The sequence below is a fragment of the Coregonus lavaretus genome (assembly GCF_964263955.1).
Source record: "Coregonus lavaretus genome assembly, contig: HAP1_SCAFFOLD_4350, whole genome shotgun sequence".
In the NCBI taxonomy this organism is placed as follows: domain Eukaryota; kingdom Metazoa; phylum Chordata; class Actinopteri; order Salmoniformes; family Salmonidae; genus Coregonus; species Coregonus lavaretus.
This window is the reverse complement of record NW_028158643.1, coordinates 1-25,067: the sequence shown is the minus strand read 5'-3', so window position 1 is coordinate 25,067 and position 25,067 is coordinate 1. Positions and strand designations below refer to the sequence as shown.

The following is a 25,067-nucleotide window of genomic DNA, read 5'->3' as shown; positions in this document are numbered from 1 at the left end:
CACTATGGCCAAGACCAAAGAGCTGTCAAAGGACACCAGAAACAAAATTCTAGACCTGCACCAGGCTGGGAAGACTGAATCTGCAATAGGTAAGCAGCTTGGTTTGAAGAAATCAACAATAGGATTTTTTATGAATTTATTTGCAAATTATGGTGGAAAATAAGTATTTGGTCAATAACAAAAGTTTCTCAATACTTTGTTATACACCCTTTGTTGGCAATGACACAGGTCAAACGTTTTCTGTAAGTCTTCACAAGGTTTTCACACACTGTTGCTGGTATTTTGGCCCATTCCTCCATGCAGATCTCCTCTAGAGCAGTGATGTTTTGGGGCTGTCGCTGGGCAACACGGACTTTCAACTCCCTCCAAAGATTTTCTATGGGGTTGAGATCTGGAGACTGGCTAGGCCACGCCAGGACCTTGAAATGCTTCTTACGAAGCCACTCCTTCGTTGCCCGGGCGGTGTGTTTGGGATCATTGTCATGCTGAAAGACCCAGCCACGTTTCATCTTCAATGCCCTTGCTGATGGAAGGAGGTTTTCACTCAAAATCTCACGATACATGGCCCCATTCATTCTTTCCTTTACACGGATCAGTCGTCCTGGTCCCTTTGCAGAAAAACAGCGCCAAAGCATGATGTTTCCACCCCCATGCTTCACAGTAGGTATGGTGTTCTTTGGATGCAACTCAGCATTCTTTGTCCTCCAAACACGACGAGTTGAGTTTTTACCAAAAAGTTATATTTTGGTTTCATCTGACCATATGACATTCTCCCAATCCTCTTCTGGATCATCCAAATGCACTCTAGCAAACTTCAGACGGGCCTGGACATGTACTGGCTTAAGCAGGGGGACACGTCTCGTACTGCAGGATTTGAGTCCCTGGCGGCGTAGTGTGTTACTGATGGTAGGCTTTGTTACTTTGGTCCCAGCTCTCTGCAGGTCATTCACTAGGTCCCCCCGTGTGGTTCTGGGATTTTTGCTCACCGTTCTTGTGATCATTTTGACCCCATGGGGTGAGATCTTGCGTGGAGCCCCAGATCGAGGGAGATTATCAGTGGTCTTGTATGTCTTCCATTTCCTAATAATTGCTCCCACAGTTGATTTCTTCAAACCAAGCTGCTTACCTATTGCAGATTCAGTCTTCCCAGCCTGGTGCAGGTCTACAATTTTGTTTCTGGTGTCCTTTGACAGCTCTTTGGTCTTGGCCATAGTGGAGTTTGGAGTGTGACTGTTTGAGGTTGTGGACAGGTGTCTTTTATACTGATAACAAGTTCAAACAGGTGCCATTAATACAGGTAACGAGTGGAGGACAGAGGAGCCTCTTAAAGAAGAAGTTACAGGTCTGTGAGAGCCAGAAATCTTCCTTGTTTGTAGGTGACCAAATACTTATTTTCCACCATAACTTGCAAATAAATTCATTAAAAATCCTACAATGTGATTTTCTGGGGAAAAAAATCTTAATTTGTCTGTCATAGTTGACGTGTACCTATGATGAAGATTACAGGCCTCTCATCTTTTTAAGTGGGAGAACTTGCACAATTGGTGGCTGACTAAATACTTTTTTTCCCCACTGTACACACAAATACACCTCCGTTTGATGTCCCCCTCCCCCACCCTGTGTGTTTTACCCAGGTCCCCCTGAAGGTGGCGGTCTCAAGTGGCAAGTCCTGGGGCTCCATGTCTGAACTACACCTCCCCCAAACATCTCTCCCCCCCTCTTCCTGAGTCCCTCTCTCCATCTCTTACTCTCTCTCCCTCTTCTCTCCCTCATTGTGCTGCATCCCCATCGCTATGGAAACCAGGCAGCTGCAGCTCCTCCAAGCTCCCAATTCTCCTCTCTCTCTCTCTCTCCAGTTCTCTCCCTCACACCCCCCCTCTCTCTGTCCGTATCAGGGGGCAACGGCAGGAGCCTCCCACTGGAACAAATCAGTTTCTCTTTTTTCCACCCTCCCTCCATTTTGTGGAATTGTAGTCCTCATGTCTTCACATTTTTCTTTTCTCACCCCTCTTGTTTAGACTTTTGGTTTCTGTGTTCCGTTGCCAAGGCAAAACCACACTTTGAGAAATTTGTTTGGCATTGTTGCCTTTTTAAAAGTATTTTTTCACCTAGAGTAAATGTACCTCATTAGCTAGGTAACAGTCAGGGAATTTTTAAGATTCTATACTATGTTTGATTGTATTTATTTGTATTTATTAACTGATATCCTGTCTGAATTTCCTATTATTGTATTAATTGTAAAGTAAAGCTGGACTAGTCAATGTATTTCTACAATAAAGTGAAGCTTTGCATTTCTTTAATAAACGTATATTTTCTTTATTAAACCTCTCGCTCTTCTCCCATTGGAGTGATTCACTGATTTCAAACAGATGGTCTAATTCCACTCGCCCTGAGCGCAGTCAGCCATTCCCTGTTCATTCTGAACTAGTCTTTTATCATTTTATTTGGCTGCTGGAGAGCCTTGCTCTTTTGTCTCTCTGTCACACACACAGTGCAAGGCCCATTGACCCAGTTCCTGGTCGCTGGCAGAGATGGTGAGATCTTTCACCCTCCTACCACATCCACACACACTGTCCTCTAAGATCCCCCATAAAATAGGTCTGGAAGAAGGAGTGTGGAGCCAGTGAAATTCAGATGATAATACCTGAAACCCATTACCTATTTGATAAATGTCACAATATCACTGGGTGCTAATATGGAGCACGTTTTTAGTTGCTGTTTAGAACAAACATGTTCTCCACTGTCCTGCAATGTCTTCAGACATTCAGAATATACAGTATGTCTGTACTTTTAAGTGCAGTTGCCATATAAATAGAATAAGCATACATGTCCAGAGGATACCTATGGTAGGTACTGTGTCTTTATGGCAATGGTCTTGGACAGTATCAGTGAGCTTACAGGGATTTTTTTACCCTGACCAATGGTCTGGTCACTACAATAGCAGGCAAGTTCTCTCCTGTCCTCCCGTCCTCCCTTTCCCTTTCATTGTTCCACAGCTCAAGGGAGGGGGGGACGGATGTGAAAGTATGTGTGCAATTTTTGGAGAGCACTTATAACTATTCACTTCAGGGGTAGGGGTGTGGGGGAGGATGGAGGGAAGTGGAGGAGAGCCTCAGTGTGTGAGTGACTCAACCTACTACTACACAAGTTGATAATGCCTGCTTCCTTTGGTAACCCAATGCTTTGTTTGTATGGAAACAGACGGTTCTATATGTGTCATATAATGACTTATGTGAATGAGTATGATGTGTGACTGACGGCTATTTGTGTCCATAGCGTTCATTATAATAACTAATGAACAGAATAGTATGTTAACAGGAAACCAAGGCCAAAGGGTCCCTTAAAAGCCTGCAGTTGTCAAGGGCAACAGACTTATCTCCAGATAGCCCACCAGCATCCCCATGGCGACAGGGTAGATGGGTGTTGAGTGAGAGAGAGACCTAAGGCTGGAACCATGCTGATGGCAATTTAAGGTGAATAATATAGTTGTTTGTTTTTTAAAGCCTCTATATCAAGGTGAATCTAATATAATAGCGTTTTCTCTATTGCCTCTAGCCTGCTAGCATTCCTCTCCTTGTACTCCATGTCATATGCCAAACAGGAGTAAGCACAAAACAGGTCTGGATTTCAGGCTATATAGCGTATAGTTCTAGCTGAATCTCTCATGGACAGACTACATAAACATAAATGGTACTGTAGGTCTGTCATGATACAACGGGATGTGTGAGATAACGAGCAGCATTAGTTCCGGTGCTTTGGACAAATCCCGATTTCGGAGGTGTTAGCATCTTTTGAATTTCGGTAGGGGAGGGCACAGTTGGCCCCTGTAATTTGCAAAGAGAGAGGGTGGCGCTCTTCGTTCAGGTTCCGATCCTCGTTCTAGCTCTTCTCTTAACACTTAATCGAGCATCTGACCAATTACGCAATACTTTAGTTCTGGGTTAAACAGATTAAGCTGAATCTAATAGTGTCCATTTTCCTTGATATGACAAATGATAAGATATTACATGATCATTTAAATCAATGTTCAAATCAATTGACCGGAGGAACATATAAAAGCTTTATGCATTGTCATTTTAATTGATACAATATGTACATCCATTTTTCTTTCACAATGCAGGAAATCTTTATCTTTACAGTGTTCCCATTGATCGGCAAAAACAAAGAAATGGTAAATCAGTAGTAATAATACAGCAGTCAAAAGAAAGGAATGTCAGAAGGAGGAACAGAAAGGATAGTCCCTATTCATAAAGCGTCTCAGAGTAGGAGTGCTGATCTAGGATCAGGTCTCCCCCAGTCCATATCATCTTATTCATTATGATCTAAAATGTAAAACTGATCCTAGATCAGTATTCCTACTCTGAGACGCTTTGTGAATACGGGCCCAGAAAGGTACACCAGGTCGTCACTGCAGCCACACTATTCAGGTAAGGTCAGGCACGGTCTGGTCTAGCCGGCCATGCCTTAACCGCGTTTTAATCACGGTCAAATCCCTCTGCCGTGTGACCCCCTTTGACTTGTTTTCTGCTTGGCTGACCTCTTGCTAAGGCCTTGAGCCCATTAAACCCGTTTCCCCTGGGTTTCCCTAGTCCTCTTCTCATTTGCTCTTCAGTCAGACCCTCAACTGTCTGCAATCGCACCCTGACCCATCTTCTCTGTAACAACCCTCTGTCTTTTCCCTGTCACTCTTTACGTCATTTGCCTAAGACCCCTTCTTCCCCAGTGGCCTACTTTAAGCACCCAAGGCATCCTTATATAAGGTCCCCTCTTAACCATAGCCTTAGCCTTGCCATACACTCACTCACTCCCACACTCCTCCCCCTCTCCCTCTGGGGCGGCTAGGCCGGTTGACCTGCCTGCCTCCTCACTCCCTCAGTGTGGCTGCATATCATTCCCCTGCTGCGCTTTGTGTGGGTTGGTTTCCTAGCAACAGACGGCCATGACAGCTAGGGATCTGAAAGCGGAAAGAATACGTTGCTGCTGCACACTCCTAGGGCTAGCTAATACACTAGCTGGGTTTGAAATGGCACCCTATTCCCTATTCAGTGCACTACTTTTGACCATAGCCCTATGAGCCATGGTCAAACGTAGTGCACTAGCTACATAGGGAATAAAGTGCCATTTTGGACACATCCACTAAGTGCTGTGCTACGGTGTTGGGTGCTCTCCAGCCACTGACAGGCCACTCCCTCTCCATCAGAACAGGACAACAGTAGGCTTTTCTCTCTGTGACTACTGAGTTGAAACCACAGAGCACCTTGGTCCTGGGAAAGATGGCAGTGGTCTCTGAAAGCAGTTGAAAATGAACCAACGGTCTCTGGGTTTGTGAGTTTAGTGAGAGAGTTGAAGAGATCATTACAATTGAATCTTGGATAGATTTTTTAAGTGTGTGTGATTTTGTAAAGTATGTTATATTAAGGTATTTCTGTTACAAAATTATCATAAAAATACCCAGCGGAGGCTATTTACAGTAAAATACACTTTACAACTTTATTAAATTGTTGATAGTATAAAATAAAATAAAATTGAATCTCTTTCATAGAAATCACACAAGATTTTCTTTGAGGTTTTTTACAGCTTGCGTTTTAAACCGTGATATGGGCTAGTTGATTTTTATTTTCAGTAGCAGTGACGAACCCCTGGCTGTAGTCCTCCTGACTACTAGAGAATCAGAAACGAGATTTAGACTGATAAATCAAAGCTCATATGACTGATAGAAAACAGAGACCACTTTCAGAAACCCTGCCATCTTTCACCTCTCTGCTGGGAGGGACTTTTCTCCCCCCAATACTCCCAATAACATCTGTACAAACTATGCAAGTGGTACACCAGTAGAATTCATATTTTAAAAAAAATTAAACACACCAACAACAAAAAAACATTTGAAACCTCTTATAAAGAAAAATACAAAAATAATAATGATACCTCTTATTCAGGCCTCTACATATCATCAGTGCTGATGTTGCCATGCCAACAGTGATAACGTCACGGCGACCGACCGTCCGTCACCAGTATATGGGATATAACATCAATGCAGCATTTCGCGCTAATAAAATAATTTATACGATTTGAATCTCGTTATCTCATTGTTTGTTTGTTTTTATTGCTTGATTAGATGGCACGTGGGCAGGGTTTCCAAAATGATACCGATAAATACGGGATTTTGTTGACACTTCTTGAACACAACATAGCAGTTTGAAGAAAAAATTCAGCAAAACTTTCACCTTTGGCAAATTTCAACCTTAAAAAATTTGCCACGGGTCATAGTAATGCATTTCTTTATATGACGTTGTCTTGTATATATGCTTATGATATATACGGTATATGAGCAAAAGCGGTAGATATTGGCTAGGAGGAGAAAAAATCCATAATGACAGAAAAAAGACACAATTGTGCTACAAGTGCTTCTGCGTTCTTGGCACCTGTGGCCACAGTGGAGAGTTAGTCGTCCTGTTAGCCACAGCAGAGTGATACGTTCACCAGAGGAGTAGAGCGAGAGGGAGAGTCCATTTTGTCCCTCCCGGGTAACCTGCCACAGTGGCATGTTCCTCCCTCCCCCCTCCCCCTCCTCATTTGGTAGAACATTCCAAAGACAGCCATCTTCTCAGACAGACAGTTCCAAAGTCCATTATTTTAGCAACAGAAATTATATATATAAACTGTAAATAAAAACAACAGTAATAGATTTGCTATGTACACAGTCACTCTTAAATGTCAAATGTAGTGGTTTTCTCAGCGATAGGAGAACCATTAGCTGCTATTTGTCCTTTCTGTCTTCATTCTCTATTAAAAGAAAACAAAAAAGTCATCTATTTCTCCCACCAAAGACCCTTAGTAACGGTACCCATATACATTCATGTCTGCTATTAACTCCAAGGCCTTTGAAATCTGCACTCACCCAGGAAGAGACACCTATACTCACAGGAATACAATTTGTGCGGTTTTTATATCTATACTTCTGCAATAGTGTGCGTGTTCAACTTGATATCTGGATGACAGATATTGAGGGATTTTTGTTTCATACTGTTTTTTCCAGGTGAGAGGTGAGAGATTAAGTATTAATTTAGTATTGTGTGAGCCTGCATGGTTTCATCACCGCAATTTACCGACTACCTTCTGTAGATATCTTGACGTCTACGTTCAGTGAGGTGATCGGATGATCGCTTTTGGATTGGAAAGCACTCGATAAAGGAGCGCTCCAATGAGGCTTTTAGTTCTGATGCAGCATACGTCTTAAACCCTCTGCAGATAACAATACATTAACATTCTCCTATTGTCTCAAGTCAACACTGTAAAAACATTTCCTTATTTTCTCAGAACCAAAAGAAAAAAAAAAAAAAACATGATTTCTTTTGGATTGTACATCAGCAGAGCTTCAGTGGAATGGTATGGAATATTATTATTGAGTTACAGAATCACACTAGTGGTGGTGGTTGCATACAGTTTTTCTTCTACATTCTAATACTGCGTATGCTTTACCAGTATCAAGAAGTACTAAGACCAGACCAAACAAGGCATAGCATAGCATTCACCATATAAACACAGGCTTGACCCTTTAAAAAAACGGAATACAGTAAAATGCATTATAGGCTAGTGACATATCAGTGCAGTTTGTCTGTTCCTCTCTAACAACTTAAAACAGGAAATTAATCATTTGCTACCTTAAGCCATATAGATTGTTGTTGGGGTATTTGAATGTCAGCATGTAATTATTACAGTATATAAAACCTTTGCGGAGGCTTGGTATAATATTACGTAATTTATCCAGAACACAAATAGTGGCCTAGGTTATGCATCTCCCACAATGCTTAGCGAGAGGGTATATTATTATTGAAATGGCGACAGCGGAAATCATGGCTCAGTTTGATAAGACTTCACATTAATCTTTTAACAGACTTGAGTCCACTTACTACACTACTACGTAGTGTACACTTGTAGTGAACCCCAGAGAAGGCTGGTGCGAGGAGCTAAGGAGGAAGAGCTCTTGTAATGGCTGGAATGGAATTATTGGAACGGTATCAAACATGGAAACCACATGTTTGACTCCATTCCATAAATTCCATTCCAGCCATTACAATGAGCCCGTCCTCCTATAGCTCCTCCCACCAGCCTCTGGTGTACATTCTTAGTAAGTACACTCTTATAGCCTCACCATTTAACCTCTGGCTCCTACATTCTAGTGGATCAAGGTCAAACTTCTATTCCCAGGTCTGTTCTGAATTTTTCAGATGGGGTGGATCGATCATAATTTAGATCATAATGTGCGTCCCAAATGGTACCCTATTCCGAATGGAACCGTCTTCCCTATATAGCCCTATAGGCCCTGGTCAAAAGTTGTGCACTATATAGGGAATAGGGTGCCATTTGTGACGCACACACATTTTGTCAATTTGGAGAAGGAGAAAAAATCTGGACTAACTGGTTCATTTTTTGTGCCCTCCACATCTCAATTCACATGGTTGAACAAGGGAGAGGGGGTCTCAGAACAGTGAGAAGTCCTCTGATAATACAGCTGACATTTAGTTGAATGACCCAACATCTGATACATCAACATGATCTCACTGCTTTATTTGGCGTTTGTCAAAAAGACACAAGAACAAACTATGACATTGTCACGTCTCCATAGGATTCTTCTCACTGTGCATGATGACCCCACTCCCTTGATAAAAAGAGTCAATTGATAATATCAACTTAATACAAAAATGAAAACGCTTTTTTTCCACTGCTTGCCATGTGGTACAATGTATCCTCTAAGTCATTTGCATTCAAAGACACATCTCATGCAAAATAAAATGTTATTTTTTTTTATCTGACAAAGAAACACACATTTTGTTTATATGTTCAGCTAAAAAAGAGAAGCTTATTTTCTATCTTTTTTTTTAATGTCGTTTTCCGATCATTTTTCCAGGGCAGGCACCGTACGTATATACGCACACACCAGGAACAGAGGCATGCCACACTTGCATTGCTTTTGCATTTTACGGTTGGCAGGCTTGATGTCATCAAGGCAGTGCTGCGCTGCAGTGAGTGGGTTTAATACACCTCTTCATCCACCCAACCTCCACACACACACATACACAACCACACACACACATATACACACTCAACAAACACATACAAACTCAACACACACACACACAACTACACACTCAACAAACACATACGCACTCAACACACACACACAACCAGACACTCAACACACACAACCAGACACTCAACACACGCACACACCGCTTTGATGACATCACAATAGGGGCGTTTTGGGGGGGGGGGGGGGGGGGGGGGGGGGGGGGCGCAGCAAGCCTGTGGCACATGCAGAGATGGGGTGGGGAGTGGGTAGAAGAGGGTGGCGGATGGGAGGTGAGTCTGGCCCAGGGTTGCAGTCAGATTTATGAATGGGGGGTCAGGGGTGGGAAGGGGGAGTAGAAGTCAAGGCAAGGAGGATCAGCACAATTCATGACATCTTTTTGTCTACTTTTTTTTTTATCTATATGTTTTTTATATATATTTTTTTTTTTTACATTTAATTTCTTAATCTTTGTACAAGTATGCCACAAATTCTTGGGCTCATAGAGGTTGTATCTCTCCCTCTGCTGGTTCTGTCTGTGATAGGAGGTTGGAAATGGAGAGAGTGGTTATCTTAATGACGGGGAGGGAGGGGGACGTCTTTTGGGTTTGTCAGCTACATAGTGTATAGAGTATTCCAACTGTATACACATTAACACATACACAGAATGCTATAAATATACCTGTAAATTGGATATAGTATTGTGTCTAAATTCAAATGGAAAAATGTGTGCTCAGCTACATTTTGTTAAGTCAGCTACGTACTGTAAGTCCGCAAATATTTCAAATAATGTATTAGGCCTACCAAAGTAGTTTCCCCCAATAACCTGGATTAAATATATACTAGATTGCGGTTACTATGTACATGTAGCAGTATCCATAAAATGTGCATACTAACAAGTAGCAATGCTTCCATCAAATGTTGTAATTATTTTTACAAATCTCTAATTTCTTCTCAATCAAATACCAAACATATTGAAAATGTTCGAATGTATCTTGATTCAATTAGTAAACAATTGCTAAGTACACATATAACTCAATAACGCTCGAAGTTTAATTAGATTAAATAATTTACTCATGAGAAAAACCCATGATTAAATTAGTAATATGTTTAATATTGACACAGTATTCACCCTGCATGGGTACGTACCCCTGGCCTGAACTACTCTCTCGTCTTCCCAACCAATCAGAGACCCTCTTCATAGTTCCCATGCAGGTGGAATGGAATCATAGAATTAGAATCCATTGTCATTCTATAGAATCCATTCTGACACTGTGTTGAATGAGGGGAAGAGAACGTGACCAAAGATGGAGGAGGAGATAGTGGAAGGAGGAGGATATCAGAAAGCAGGAGGGTTTCGGAAACAGAAAATGCACTGTGTCTGCATCTAAAATTACACCCTATTTCCTACACAGTGTACTACTTTTGACCAGAGCCCTATGGGCCTACGTTAAAAGTAGTGCAACACATAGGGAATAGGGTGCCATTTGGGACGTAAGCCTGTGTGTGTTTGTTTTCCTGCCTATACAGGATCCACAGTGTGGATTCCACAGTACACATCCTGCCTGTTCCCCCTGTCTCTCCACGGGGCTGGTACAGTTCACTTGATGACCCTTGCTGTGCTTCAATATGGGCTGTGCTGGAGAAATGCCAACCTACTTCGTCTTTTTGTCCAGGTCTTTTTGGGCACAAACGTTGTTGTGACAATGGAGAGGGCTTAGGCGGGCTAACAAGAGACAGGGTGCGTTTCTATTCAGATAGAAATGCCATGTATAGAGCGGACACGAATGCCTGTTTTCCATGGCAAAGGACGATGTCTGTTCTACATTATATATTTCTATCTGAATGTTACGCAACACGCCACCCTCCTGATTAAGCCTCTGATTGGTGTTCTGAAGGGGGAGTAGAGGAGGGAGGGGCTTCTAGTGTTACTGAATACAGTGAGGGTGGAGGTGGGGGGGGGGGGGGGTTGGGTCGTGATGAACTAAACATTTATTACAATGACATTTCTATCAAAAGCAACGGGAATACTCAGTTGATGATGTCATTTGAATAGGCATGGGACGGTGATATATGTTAGAGATTCTTTTTTCTTACAACAGGAGGGGAAGGGGAAATAGGCTAAACAAAATCATTTACTCAAAGGGTGGGGGAGTAAAACACTAAATCTAAAATGTAAAACAAAAACCCATAAGTTAGTGACTTAGGAATAATGAATAGAAATAGTAGTGGTAAGTGGTAAGAAGAAGTAACTATTGATACAAAATAAAGTTGCCAGAGGAGTATAAGATCGATCGGGGACTTGGTCTGGGATCGTTGGGCAAGGGGCTCTGCTTCGAGGAGGAGGTGTCATTGCTCTCTCTCTCTCTCTCTCGCTCCATCCCTCTCTCCCTCTCTCATCCCTCACTCCTCGCGGAGCTGCAGGCGGTAGCGCTGGTAACGGATCTGGAAGAAGAGCCTCTCTAGCGGCGAACGGCTCATGCCAGGCAGCATGTAGTCCTCGCTCCCACCCGTCCGCCGGAAGCCCAGCGACTCGTACAGCTTGTGGGCGGCCATTTTGACGGCGGTGGTTCCCAGGACAACAGCGGCGTAGTTGTTGTGCATGGCGAACTCCAGCACGCGGCGCCCCAGCACCTTGGCGATGCCCTTGCCGCGGAAGCGCGAGTCCACCGACATGCGGCGCAGCTCCACCGTGTTATCGTCCTCCCGGCCCTGCGCTGCCACGATGCCGACCACCTGACCCTCCAGCACTGCCACCCAGAAACACGAGCCTGGAGGACCAGAGAGCCTAGTTAGACTCACACACACACAATATACCTACACAACTCACATATCACATACCACACCCAACAGCACCAACACAAATCTGACAGCATATACTTTACATTTAACCCCCAAACGACCGGATGTGAAGAGGCTAAAGCAAAAAAGGAGTGGTAGCAGGACCTATGACTGCCCACAGACTGTCTTTATTGGACCACTGGTTGACTCAGTGAAGGACTGAAGCAATAAGAAGAGAGAGTCTACAACAGGGCTACCCCAATAGCCCCCTACACTATTTGCCCCAAAACCCCCTACACTATTTGCCCCAAAACCCGCTACACTATTTGCCATAACCCTGGGACCTCATTGCAGGCCAGCTAACACCAACATATCATTCATTATACATCACAGACCTCAGAGCCTCTGGCTGAGTGGATCAAATGTAGAGTGGACTCCCATCCCCCAACTATGGCCAGTACAACAATCATTAAAGCCACAATCTGCAATATTTCCTGCTGTTCAATTAAAGGCCATTTTAATGAATTATGGCTACAAGGTGGCAGCCAGGGCTGTTGAAATGGCAGATTGTGGCTTTAACCCGGCAGCACTGCTCATGTGTATCGGGATATCACATTAATTACGGACTGGTGTTAATGAGTTCAGATTACAGAGCAATTAGAGGTTGCTTTACAATGGCTTCTGTCAATTAACACGACCATGTGATTCTGTTAAGATGGCAAACATGAGGATGGTTCACTCTTGGCTGTCCCCATAGAAGAACCCTTTGAAGAACCCTTTTTTGGTTCCATGTAGAACCCTCTGTGGAAATGGTTCTGCATGGAACCCAAAAGGGTTATCCTATGGGGACAGCCAAATAACCCGTTTAGGTTCTAGATGGCACCTTTTTTCTAAGTGTTGGGAAGACCTGTGTAAAACCTGTGGTAAGGATAGGTTAGCTGCTTTGAGAATATTACAGCACTGTATCATTTACATTTTAGTCATTCAGCATAGCTCTTATCCAGAGCTACTTACAGACAGTGCATTCAACTAAGTTCAGGAGGAAAAAACGACCACATATCACAGTCATTGCAAGACCCTTCTAAAAAAAAAAAAGGTCTATCAGCAGAATCAGTGCAAGGAAGAAAAGTGCGGATGTGGGTGCAAGAAAGTGAGGTGGAATGGACTGTGGCCCTGGCACACACATTATAAAACTATATGAGAGTGTCTGTCCTGTTTGTAAGATATGCCAATTATAGCCTTCTCAAAATCCACTAACTGGATAGATCTACTAAAAGGAAGTAAGGAAGGAGGGATGCTACACACAAAACCCTCCGGTCACATAGTGGCGGCTGGTGTTTCCATTAGTGATGTCATAATGGCTTTAAATGGACTGAATGAAGTGAAGTGTATCAGAGAGATGGAGAGAGTGAGAGAGAGAATAAGAAGGAGAGAGGGAGAAAGAGGTAGGTAGAGAGTGTGAAATTAAAAGCAGATAGAGGCTGGTGCTAACTGCTTAATAACATTATTCGCTCTGAGCTGTCGCTCAGTGTTAGGGCGATTAGACAAACTCAGGGAGAGACAGACAGACGAACATGCACAGACAAACACAGACTCACACAGAGAGAAGGACAGACACACACTGACACAGACACACACAGAGAGAAGGACAGACACACACTGACACAGACACACACAGAGAGAAGGACAGACACACACTGACACAGACTCACACAGAGAGAAGGACAGACACACACTGACACAGACACACACAGAGAGAAGGACAGACACACACTGACACAGACACACACAGAGAGAAGGACAGACACACACTGACACAGTCTCACACAGAGAGAAGGACAGACACACACTGACACAGTCTCACACAGAGAGAAGGACAGACACACACTGACACAGACACACACAGAGAGAAGGACAGACACACACTGACACAGACACACACTGACACAGACACACACACGTCAACAGTGAAATGTTCATCCACCATGTTACCTGATCAGGAAAAATCTCCTGGTCTTAGTCATAGTAAAAGCAGTTTTATACAGTATTGAAAAGTTTTATGCTCAACTTCGTAACGTATTGTTAAGCAAGTCCATGCCTGCCATGTTTTTACCTGTGCAGAGAATTATGTTTGTAAGCATGTCAGATATGAGTTGTATCAACGTGAGTACAAAGATGCCCTGTCAGTCTCTGTTGTAATGTGAGAGTACAGTACCGTCCTCTGTCTGCTGTCTGTCAGTGTTATAGCTACAGTACCATGTTGGGAGAATGCTGGACAAGTCGTTGTAAAGAAGACCGGCTCGCTATATCCTCATTCTGATAAACCGTTTAAGTTTATTTGATTTGCAAACCCCTCCAAGAACTACACGGTGAAAAAAAGACACAATGTTATTTCCTTCAGCAGGCAAAATGTGTGATATGGATGCAACAGTAAACAGTGCTGAAAATAGCATTTTGTCAATGTCAGCGGTATTGGTGACATGTCCTTGTGGTCCAGTACAGCACAGAGAATATTCTTCCTTTTCTGTGACTGACTGACTGGTGAATATAAAACCTGTGTGTCCTTCTGCCAACGGTCCCCGACGCACACACACAATCTGATACTCACGCACACTCACACACTGACTGTCTCGCGCACACACACACACAGTCACACACATACCAGACGCACATGCACTCTCTCTCGAACACATCACGTCATGGAGCGAGTGGTGAAATGATGCTAATGTGCTGGAGGCCAATGTTATGAGGGATTTAAGGGCCCTCTGGGATTCATTGGATTAATGCTTGATTGAATAAAACAACTGTCAGCTGTACTGCGGCAGGGTCGCCGTGGTAACAAGCCTGCTGATCCAGACACACACTTCATGACATGTGGGCATCCCAGCTGGGGAGGCAGTAGCAGGCAGCTAGATCTGCAAGTGAATGGTGGGCCCAGCCATTTTCCCCATTTGACCTTGTTCATATTGTGTGCAGAGTTTAGAGTGGGTCAGACAATGACTTCTGTAGTCACAATGCAGGAGAATGTATGAGGTGGCTTTGGAATAGCTCCACTTTGGAAGGAGCAGATTCACTCAAGTTACAGTGTACTGTGTCAGTGTCTTTAATTTTCGTTAATTTTTTCTCTCACAAATCTAACACAGTGTCGTGGTATTTCACCTTACAGTCTTATCCTCACGATTTGATTACGAATTCAAAATCAGACTTTAGTTTCCAGGGCTTTATCTCAGTAGAGAGCATGATGTGAGGTGTGCAGTTAGTTACCCAGCGGCCCCCCCAGAAGGTGGGGGGAAGGGGCGAAAGTAGGGGAGGGGGCAGCCACGCCTCTGAAGCTGAAGCCCTCCCCACCATCTGTCTGAGCAGGGCCTGTGCCAACAGTCAGGACGGGACTGGACAACCAGGCACACCAGCCCAGGCCTAGCTTTGCGAGTGTGGTGTGTGTGTGTGTGTGTTAGTGTGTGTGTGTGTGTGTGTGTGTGTGTGTGTGTGTGTGTGTGTGTGTGTGTGTGTGTGTGTGTGTGTGTGTGTGTGTGTGTGTGTGTGTGTGTGTGTGTGTGTGTGTGTGTGTGTGTGTGTGTGTGTGTGTGTGTGTGTGTGTGTGTGTGTGTGTGTGTGTGTGTGTGTGTGTGCGTGTAAGATACACACCACTTTAGTGTTGCTGTAACTACAGATTAACGGCACAACCATGTTATGGAACACATTTTGTGTTAATAGATTAATAATAGTTTAGATATAAATTGGATATTAGATATTAATAGATTATACTTATTAAAGATGATTCTCTTAAGCTGTGCCTTGTATATACTAGCGATTAATGTTATGCGTCCCAAATGGCACCCTATTCCCTATAGTGATGAGAGACCATAGGGTGCCATTTGGGACACAGACATGGTCTCTGGTAAAAGCTCAGAGGCATCCCACAGTATTAACCCCTAGGCTGCTGGTTGCATGGTTCAAGGAGCTCTATCTAGCTGCTGTATTTGACGTTATTTAGATTCAAGTAAACTGATTTAGAGAAGCTCAATTCTACTAAGTTGTCATTATCTATATAGCGGAGGTCGCTAACTCCTCTTCAGGCCTGGGCTGGGAATGTGTGTGTATGTGGAGGGGGCTCATGTCCTGTGTCTGCCGCCATGACGAAAGAAAGGGAGGTCGGAGAAACACTGAAGCAAGCTTTCTCTTCCTACTTCTCCCTCTCTTCCTCCTTTGGGAAGCAGGGGCTATGAGAAGAAGGGATCTGCTGGTTACGAGTCAGATATGGAGAACGAGAGGAGAGGAGATCATTCATTTGTCTTCAGTCCTCCTGTATTGGTATATGGGGAGGGGGCAATAGGGAGGGGTTGGGGGGTAGACAAGGGAGCTGATCTATCATAGCCCCGGGGCAGACCAAGATGAGCAGGGGGGGGGGGCTTGGGTTAAACCAGGCTGAGAGGACTCTACCACCGACCAAAAGGGGGAGGGATGGGTCGACTGGAAAGATGCAGACAAAATCTCAGGGCAGCAAAGGGGAATGGAAGGAGAGAGAGAGCTTCCAAGGGGAATGGAAGGAGAGAGAGAACTTCCAAGGGGAATGGAAGGAGAGAGGGAGCTTCCAAGGGGAATGGAAGGAGAGAGAGAGCTTCCAAGGGGAATGGAAGGAGAGAGAGAGCTTCCAAGGGGAATGGAAGGAGAGAGAGAGCTTCCAAGTGCTCTAAACGTAGTTTTGGAGTTTTGACTCAGGATTTATTGTGACTGCATTTTCTCTTCCATTTAACATTTCCATTTACGTCATTTAGCAGACGCTCTTATCCAGAGCGACTTACTCTTCTAACTGGTATAGGAAAATAATATGCTGCCTGCCTGTAATGCATGTGCGTGGGTTGGAGACAGTTAAATATGGCGTGATGTTATGATATGACTATGAACCCCCTTACCCCCCCTCCCTTTTTATTGTGCTTAACAAGATTAGCGTCTATCCTTTCAGTTGAAACATATGAGGGTAATTCAGTTGATAAGCGTTGAGTCTAGACAGCGTACACCCTGACTGTGTGTGTGTCTAAGATTAAACAAAAGCTAATTAACAGCGTGTGTGTGCTTAAAGTGTGTGTGTGTACATACTCGTTACAGATCACCCCTATCTTAGGGTTAAGCGTGTGCGTGTGCGTGTGTGTGTGTGTGTGTGTGCGTGATATCTGCAGTGTGAGGCCTCCTCACCCCCCCAGTCACAGACCCCTCCCCCCACCTGGCATTCTCCCTCCCCTGGGAACAGAGTGCATGCTGGGAGTATGGATCTGCCTGACACCTACACCACACCCTGACAGATGAGACTAGGACAAGGAGACCAGGGGCGTACACCCAAACACACACATTAAGGTGTATGGAAACACACGGCACACGCGCACACACACAGATCTCAAGACCTACAAGCTCCAGCATATCAACCTGTGTCCAGTCATACATCATACTTCCAGCCCCTTGTATGTTTACAACCCCACACAAACACACACCCTGCCCTCTGTCTTCGTCAGAGCTCCATTAGCTCTGAGACAGTGTAGGTGCATTAATCACTAAAGGGGCTGCAGCACTGGCCTTTTCCCATTAATTTTACTACCCTGCCCGGCTAATCACTCTGTGTGTGTGCATGCGTCCACTCGTCCAACTTAGGTCCTCTCAGTCCTAGGGTCAGAGGCTAGGAGCGATCATAAAAAGTCCCTTTCCCCCTCCTCTTCCTTTAAAGCACTACCCAAAACCATTTTTAGGAACCACTAAGATGATGTGGCATAAGGCAGAGGAAGAAGCGCTATTATCTGTGTCTCACCCACATACTCATAAAGATCGGACCACATTATTGGTCATCCATTAAAGATCGGACCACATTATTGAACATCCATTAAAGATCGGATTGGTCACCTGGGAGTGACTAACTATAGTGTTCAGAAACAATAATGTTGTTAACATCTCATTTTTCCTCTGGTGTGGGTCCATTGTTACCTGGCTACCCAGACTCCTTGCTCTGGCCAAATGCTACGCCACGCCCACGGACATTAGTTTCCTCTCCGCAATGAGTCTGGATCTGAGTACCTCCCCGACTCTTCACCGAATGCGAACACATTCAGGGCCGTCTGATTGGACCATAAACCGATGGGTTGGGCCAGAGCCAGAACACACGTGGGTAAAGCAGCGGTTTCGTCATTGGCTTTGATACTCTGATTGGTTAGAGACGATCCAATCGCTGATGAATTTGTTTTGTACAACGCCCCTCGTGCCCCTCGTCACCACAAACGACTTCAATGATGGCAGTCTCAGACTGAAGTAGGTAGCGAACAACAGAGCAGCGGAAGAATAGAGTGTGAGTCATCAGGTCCATTTTTCTTTACTAGTTTTGATTCAAATTATGGTTTTTGAGGAGCGGTTCTGTGCTATTGACGTGTTTTTGGTTGCATCATTGTATTATGAATGACTAAGACGCTTACTGAAATTTGCTATGACGTTTATAGAACATAAACTCAGTGACATCTAGTAGATAGATAGTCCTCTTGGATGGAGAATATAGAATATACTGGAGCTGGGATGAAAGATCCTATAATCTCCTCTCTCTCTCTTACTCTCTCTCTCTCCGTGTGACGTCTAACCCAGTTCTCCACAGCTACTGTTACATCTTCAACAGGGGAGACAGGAAGAAAGGGAGCGGAAGGAGGAAAGATGGGAGCCACATTTATCTACTGTGTGTAACTACCTCAGCTGATGAGGGAGACCCTTTTGTCTGTTCTCTACCCAGCAAACCCTATCACCACACACACGTGCACGTGCACACACTCAAATATAGCCTAGCCGTGAAGCAAACCCTCCCCCATATCCCTATCCAATGCTCCCATTTTCTACCTCGCCTTCACCCTCTCTCTCTCACCCTCTCTCTCTCTCTTTCTCTTTCAGCAGAGCTAAGATCAGCAGTAGGTACCAGGGAGTGACAGTAGTGGTGTACCTGCACTCACCAACTCCCCAGAACAGAGTGAGATCACCGTCATTAGCAGGGAAGTGAATAGGTGCAGACTGTTGGCTATCTGCGTCCCAAATGTCATTTGGGATTCAGCCGTAGATTGTTCTGTCTAGACAGGACCCTGCATGGGACAGGATGTGGCCAGACCCAGATATGAGGATAACGACCTATCTGGCCAGTGTTATCACTGCCCTGGGGCTCAGGATGGAACCAGGTGACTGTAGTGTGGAGTCACCTTGGCCCACCTACTTATCTACTAGGTTGAGTCCCAAATGGCACCCTATCCCCTACATAGTGCACTACTTTTGACCAGAGCCCAATGGGAATAGGGTGACATTTGGGATTGGGCCCAAGCTTTATACTGTCATGTTGAAGTTGTACAGTAGGTAAAGGAGCTTGGTTTTGCCTTGTGCCTATTCACGCCATTGAGGTATAAAAGAACTGGAGACTGCATCCAAGATGTCCAACCGTTGTTTTAAGCATAATGTACTCAAGTTCGCATACGCCGATTCATGGACCGTCTATATCTGGGTTGCAGCCTGTTTACACGGCCCAACTTCACATGCGCAGAGGTAGAAACCGTGCTTCCAGACCGGAACCCTGGCCCCTGGATTCACACCCCTCGCTATGTCTTGTATAACAGCCTATAAGGCCTTGTTGCTGTGTATTGTGTATGCTTGGTATAGACTACAACACAGTGGTGTAAATGTACAGGCCAGATGATTCAGTAAAGTGGATTGATTGGTTGGTTAATGAAACATATTTTATTGATTGGTTGATAGTACCAAAGGGATTTCAGGGAGAACTCATGCTGGTAGAATGAATGTCCTGGTTCTTTTGTTGTTAAGAATCCCTAGTTAAACCCCCCCCCAATGTCCCTATTGTTCCTGGTATGTCCTATGCACACACACACACACAGACACACACACACACACACCTATGAGCTGGGCAGAGGACTGAGGTAACAGCTGGCCTTTAGTGACGATAAACGCACACACACACACACTGAAGAAGAGATAACGGTATTTATATTTTCCTGGCTAGTTGAGGCTGGTAGACATAACCATGTTGCTGCTCATCGTCTGTTAATTGTGTTAAACCCCAGTGACTGGCCCTCCCACCCTGCACTGTATGACTCACTGACTACTGACACATACACATACACTGCCCATGGCAGGAACATGAGGGCTGGAGGTCACTGTAAATCATCACTCTCTCACTAACATCATGTAGACGTTTGCTCTTTCCCTCTCTCTCTCTCTCTCTCTCTCTCTCTCTCTTACACACACACACAGTCTCTATCTGACAGACCCATACACACACACACACACACACACACACACACACACAGTCTCTATCTGACAGACCCATACACACACACACACACACACACACACACACAGTCTCTATCTGACAGACCCATACACACACACACACACACACACACACACACACACACAGTCTCTATCTGACAGACCCATACACACACACACACACACACACACAGTCTCTATCTGACAGACCGATACACACACACACACACACACACACACACACACAGTCTCTATCTGACAGACCCATACACACACACACACACACACAGTCTCTATCTGACAGACCGATACACACACACACACACACACAGTCTCTATCTGACAGACCCATACACACACACACACACACACACAGTCTCTATCTGACAGACCGATACACACACACACACATACACACACACACACAGTTTCTATCTGACAGACCCATACACACACACACAGTCTCTCTCTGACAGACCCATACACACACACACAGTCTCTCTCTGAAAGACCCATACGCTCACACATACAAACACACACAAAAGACCTGCATGGGTTAATCCCATTAATATCCTGTGTGACTCCTACACACACACACACACACACACACACACACTGGATAACTGTGGCTAGCGGACACAAAGTGAAAGACAAATAGAAAAATCAATGATGGGCTTAACGAACACCTGCCCTTAAGTAACTTCCAAATAGGGTCCGACTGACCCCAAAATGTAGGGTGGATGGAAGTGTATGTGTGGGATGTGGGGGTGTGTGTGAGTGTGTTAGAGAGAGAAAAAGAGAGGTTTGATTTGATTATAGCCCAATGTTTTGGAATGGAACAAGGAGGAAGTGTGGTCACAGCTCACTTCCTCTTATCAGAATGGAAGGAAGTGTTTCGGATCATAAGAGAGTAATTGATTTTCCTAGTTAGGGACTGTAGTTGAGGAAATGACTCCAATGAGGCTTGGCCGACATTGAGTGGACGGACTGCTGCAGAAAGTGTATCAGCAGTTTCCATCTCAGAATCAATAGGCTCAGTAACATGGTGTGCCCTGGCTCCCTCTGTAACTAAGTAGAGCGAAGCGGAGCGAGTCGCCCCGCATACTTAATAGGCAGGCAGACTGCCTCTGAACACACAGGCTGCATCCCAAATGGCACACTATTCCCTACATAGTGCACTAGTTTTGACCAGCTATGACACTGAGAGAGACTCTATACTTTGTGTGTGTGGGAGGGGATGGGCGGGTGTGTGTGTGTGTGTGGGCTGGGGGGGGGGTCATTTAAATGCTTTCAAAGGGGTATGTGATTCCATATTTTCATAGGGCTATGTTTTGTATCCCATAATTTTTTTCAATCCCATAATTCACTAAAAGCATAATGTCTGTGGATGAACATTATATGCTGACAAAGACAACAGATCATATATTTCCACAGAATGTATATAGTTTCTGTTTTGTGTCCAATCTACCACTACCCCTCTTACCTGTGGGTTTCATGTAATACTCCTCGATGTCCGCCATGTCAGTTTGGAGCGCGCAGGCCAGATAGTTGTGGATAACTTTGCTGCTGTAGAAGTAGCGCGCGCCCATTAGAACGAACGGCGCACAGCAGGTCAGCGCGAGGGATTTGCTCACAGCAAAGCACATTACTATGGAGATAAGGAAGAAAAATAAACGATACCTGTCAGAAAAGAGAATCAAATGTTGGATTTTGGCGGAAGTCACACACATAATATATATTATATAACCAAACAGTGACATTCCAAAAATAAGTTACTTAAAAATAAATAAGATCAGTCCCTACTTTCACACATTTAGTTTACTGTAGAGAAAGCGATTGACACCCGACGAGCAAAACATCACATGACATCCTATGTTGAGTCTATGTATTTATTTGACTGGATGCAAACAGATATCCTACACAGCCTATCAATATCATCTCTGGTCCATTTACAGTCAGTGATTTTTGGAGTAGCCTATTTCTCTGATTTGGCCGCACGGTTGCGCCAGAGTGGAACCCACCACACAGACAGGTTGTGCAGCGGCATTGCATGTTATTATGTTGTCGTCTGGTCTGACATGCAATCATCTTTTACTCCATTGCACCACGACATGGCGTGTTTACTGTCAACATTGACATTAGGCTACATTGTAGCGACGTGGTTCTAAATTATAGAGTCATATCCATATTATACACACATTTTCAGACTAAATGTCAACAGTGAAAAAGGCTAGGCCTATGTGTGATGTTTTGTTGGTAATTATGGTCACTTACCACGGCACAGACAAAGGCATGAGGTGTACAAAAGTCTTGTTTTAGATGGTGTACATTTAAATGACAATAATGATCATGGAATATATATACAGCCTAATTGAATTGTTATTCGTAATTTGGTGCGTAATGCCATTCATTCACATCATAGACCAGGCTATTTGTAATGCGTCTGACCATATGGATCAAGTGTGCCATAAGAACACCCATGCATTTCATACATGAGGAAAATTAAGAAATTAACATCTCCAGTAATTAATTATAAACAATGCCAACATGCACACATGGCTAGTGGTGGTGGTGCATAAACGCATTGCCATTCTATTCATTAATTCATGCATCCAACCCAACCGGCAACTGGCATCATTGCCCCCTACATGCCCACCCAACATGCCCACCGGCTACATGCACCATGCGTTTTAGCCATGCCTTTGTGTTGCGGTTTGATGCGGTGCTGCACATGAGCTACACTACATGCCGGTATAGAGGATCCAGCACACATCCACACATGAACTCGAGAAGAAATTGACAATTATTAAATGTATTTTATGTTGTTATTGAATTTGTATAATATGAAATCCTTTTCCTCTTGATGAAAGTTTCACATAGCATGTATTTGTGCCATTAAATGAATAAAGCATTTAAAAAAAGAAAGAAAACGAATTATAAATTGACACATCGATGCTCCAACAGATTATGGCTTTCCTTCAACTGCATTTCAACTCACTTCTAACTTTTTACAAATCTATATATATTTTACAATAATTGGTTTTCATGTGTTAGTATGGATGGGCTATTCATCAATAATGTCTTAATTAATAATTTGCAAATACATGGGTAAAATGAAAATAGTTTTTCAATGAGTAATGGCAACTTTTAACGAATTTCAGGCCAGTAAATCATTAAGTATATGGGAAATCTTGTCACTTACGTGTCAGAAGAACATATAAGAATTGGGTTTGACTTTGCTGTAATATGCCTCTGAATGCGGTGTTGGGTATTCTCTCCATGATCCCCTCATAAAAGATGCGGCGCACTTCCACATGGTCAGTGCGCTCAAACTCACGGATAAAAACCGTATCTTTCCTCACATAATTTTCCTCGATAGGATTCGGTGCCGGTGTGGAAGAAGTCCACATTTGTGAGGAGGAAACGATAATAGATTCTTTTTTGGTCCCTTGTATGGCATCGTGTTCATCCGCAACAATTTTAGTCTCGCAAACCATTTTTGGAGACGAACAATGCATGCAACTGGCCTCAAATAACTTTAACCTCGGAAATAATATAAATGGGATATGATGCGTTTATAAATGTGGAAAGAAAAAAGACGGGGAGTGTTTCTGCTGCAACCCTGAGCGTTTCTGCATGACCAAGGGTTGCAGGCAAACATTTAGCCTATTTATAATGGCCTGTAGTGGATGCATTCAGATTCAGGGGCCAGGGTGGTCCACACATCGTACACATTGGCTGAGGCGCTACGCCATTCGATTGTGATAGGCGGATAGAGACAAGAGAGGCACCCCTTCAAATTATTTTAAAAACCTCAACATTCCTCTCATTGTTCCGGCGAAATTCCACACGTGTGTATGAGGGGGACAGGGAGGGTGGGCTTGCGTAAGGGTATTTCTGAACAGGTAGGCTAATGGGGCCCTTTGAAGCTCACCCGAAACAACCCGGCATGCACCAGTGCACCTGCAGCGGGAGCTGCGCCAGACCCTCTTCTTGGATGACTGAAATGGGACGTCTTTACAGAATGGATAAGACACGTTCATATGAGGACACATGAGCTTTGATGCATCAAAATATATAAGGGCACTTGGTGATGGTTGGACTTTGTACGGAGAATGGTTAGGGAACTGACTGTGTCCTATGTTAAGGTCTGGTTGTGGCGCGGCGCTACGCTCCTCCCGGCTGTGTGCCTCTTTCGATCCCCGGTATCTTGACTGACAGTTCTGCTGCACTGCAGTGATTCCTCCCCGGCTTTATACTCTCGCCTCACCCGTCCTTTCTCCAGACAGTTTCCTTATGACAGCGTTTTGGTGTATCATCGTTCATTAATTCACGTAATTCACTGACTGTAGGCTATGTCACAGGCACAGCCTAGGCTATATTATAATATAGGCTACGTTCACTGTTAATAAAATGTAATTAATTCACATAGGCTATAGCCTAATTCACTATTAACATTCATTCAGTGTTCTATTTAATTCTGGCCATAGGCCTATGCCTCACTGGATGTATCAATCAGAATGCATATAATGTGATGTTGCGCTCGTTAACAATATAGGCTTATCACAACGGATAAAGTTTCACTTAACCTAACGCTGAAGAAAATGCATTTTTATAAGATGAGTAGGTATAGGCACGTTACTGTCGAGGTATAGGCAAGTTACTATCGCATTGAACTGAGCTAGGCTAGTTTAGACTAGAATCACAGACGACACCTCCTCCTCCTCCCCGCAAGCCTTAACCAATACCTTACCCTAACCTTATCATATTATCATAACCCTTACCTAACCTTAACCGTTCTATATGTCAACTTCAATGGGGTGACGTCAGAGTTGGGACGTCCCTTTTCCACCAACTCTGAAGCTCCACGGGCAGATGGAACGAAAGGTGTTCTGAGCATGTGCGGATTGATCTGACACCAGCATCAACT

At 44.1% G+C, this 25,067-nt stretch overlaps 1 protein-coding gene across 1 annotated transcript; it reads right to left on the bottom strand.

Moving 5' to 3' along the window:
* Positions 1-11,470: 11,470 nt before the first annotated feature.
* Positions 11,471-23,655, bottom strand: LOC311123725 (N-acetylaspartate synthetase-like; the record flags this gene model as incomplete). The annotated part of the gene is made up of 3 exons (XM_084197961.1): positions 11,471-11,838; positions 21,621-21,785; positions 23,340-23,655. 3 exons carry the CDS (start codon positions 23,653-23,655, stop codon positions 11,471-11,473), a joined length of 849 nt encoding a protein of 282 aa, XP_084054087.1.
* Between the last annotated feature and the right edge of the window lie 1,412 nt (positions 23,656-25,067).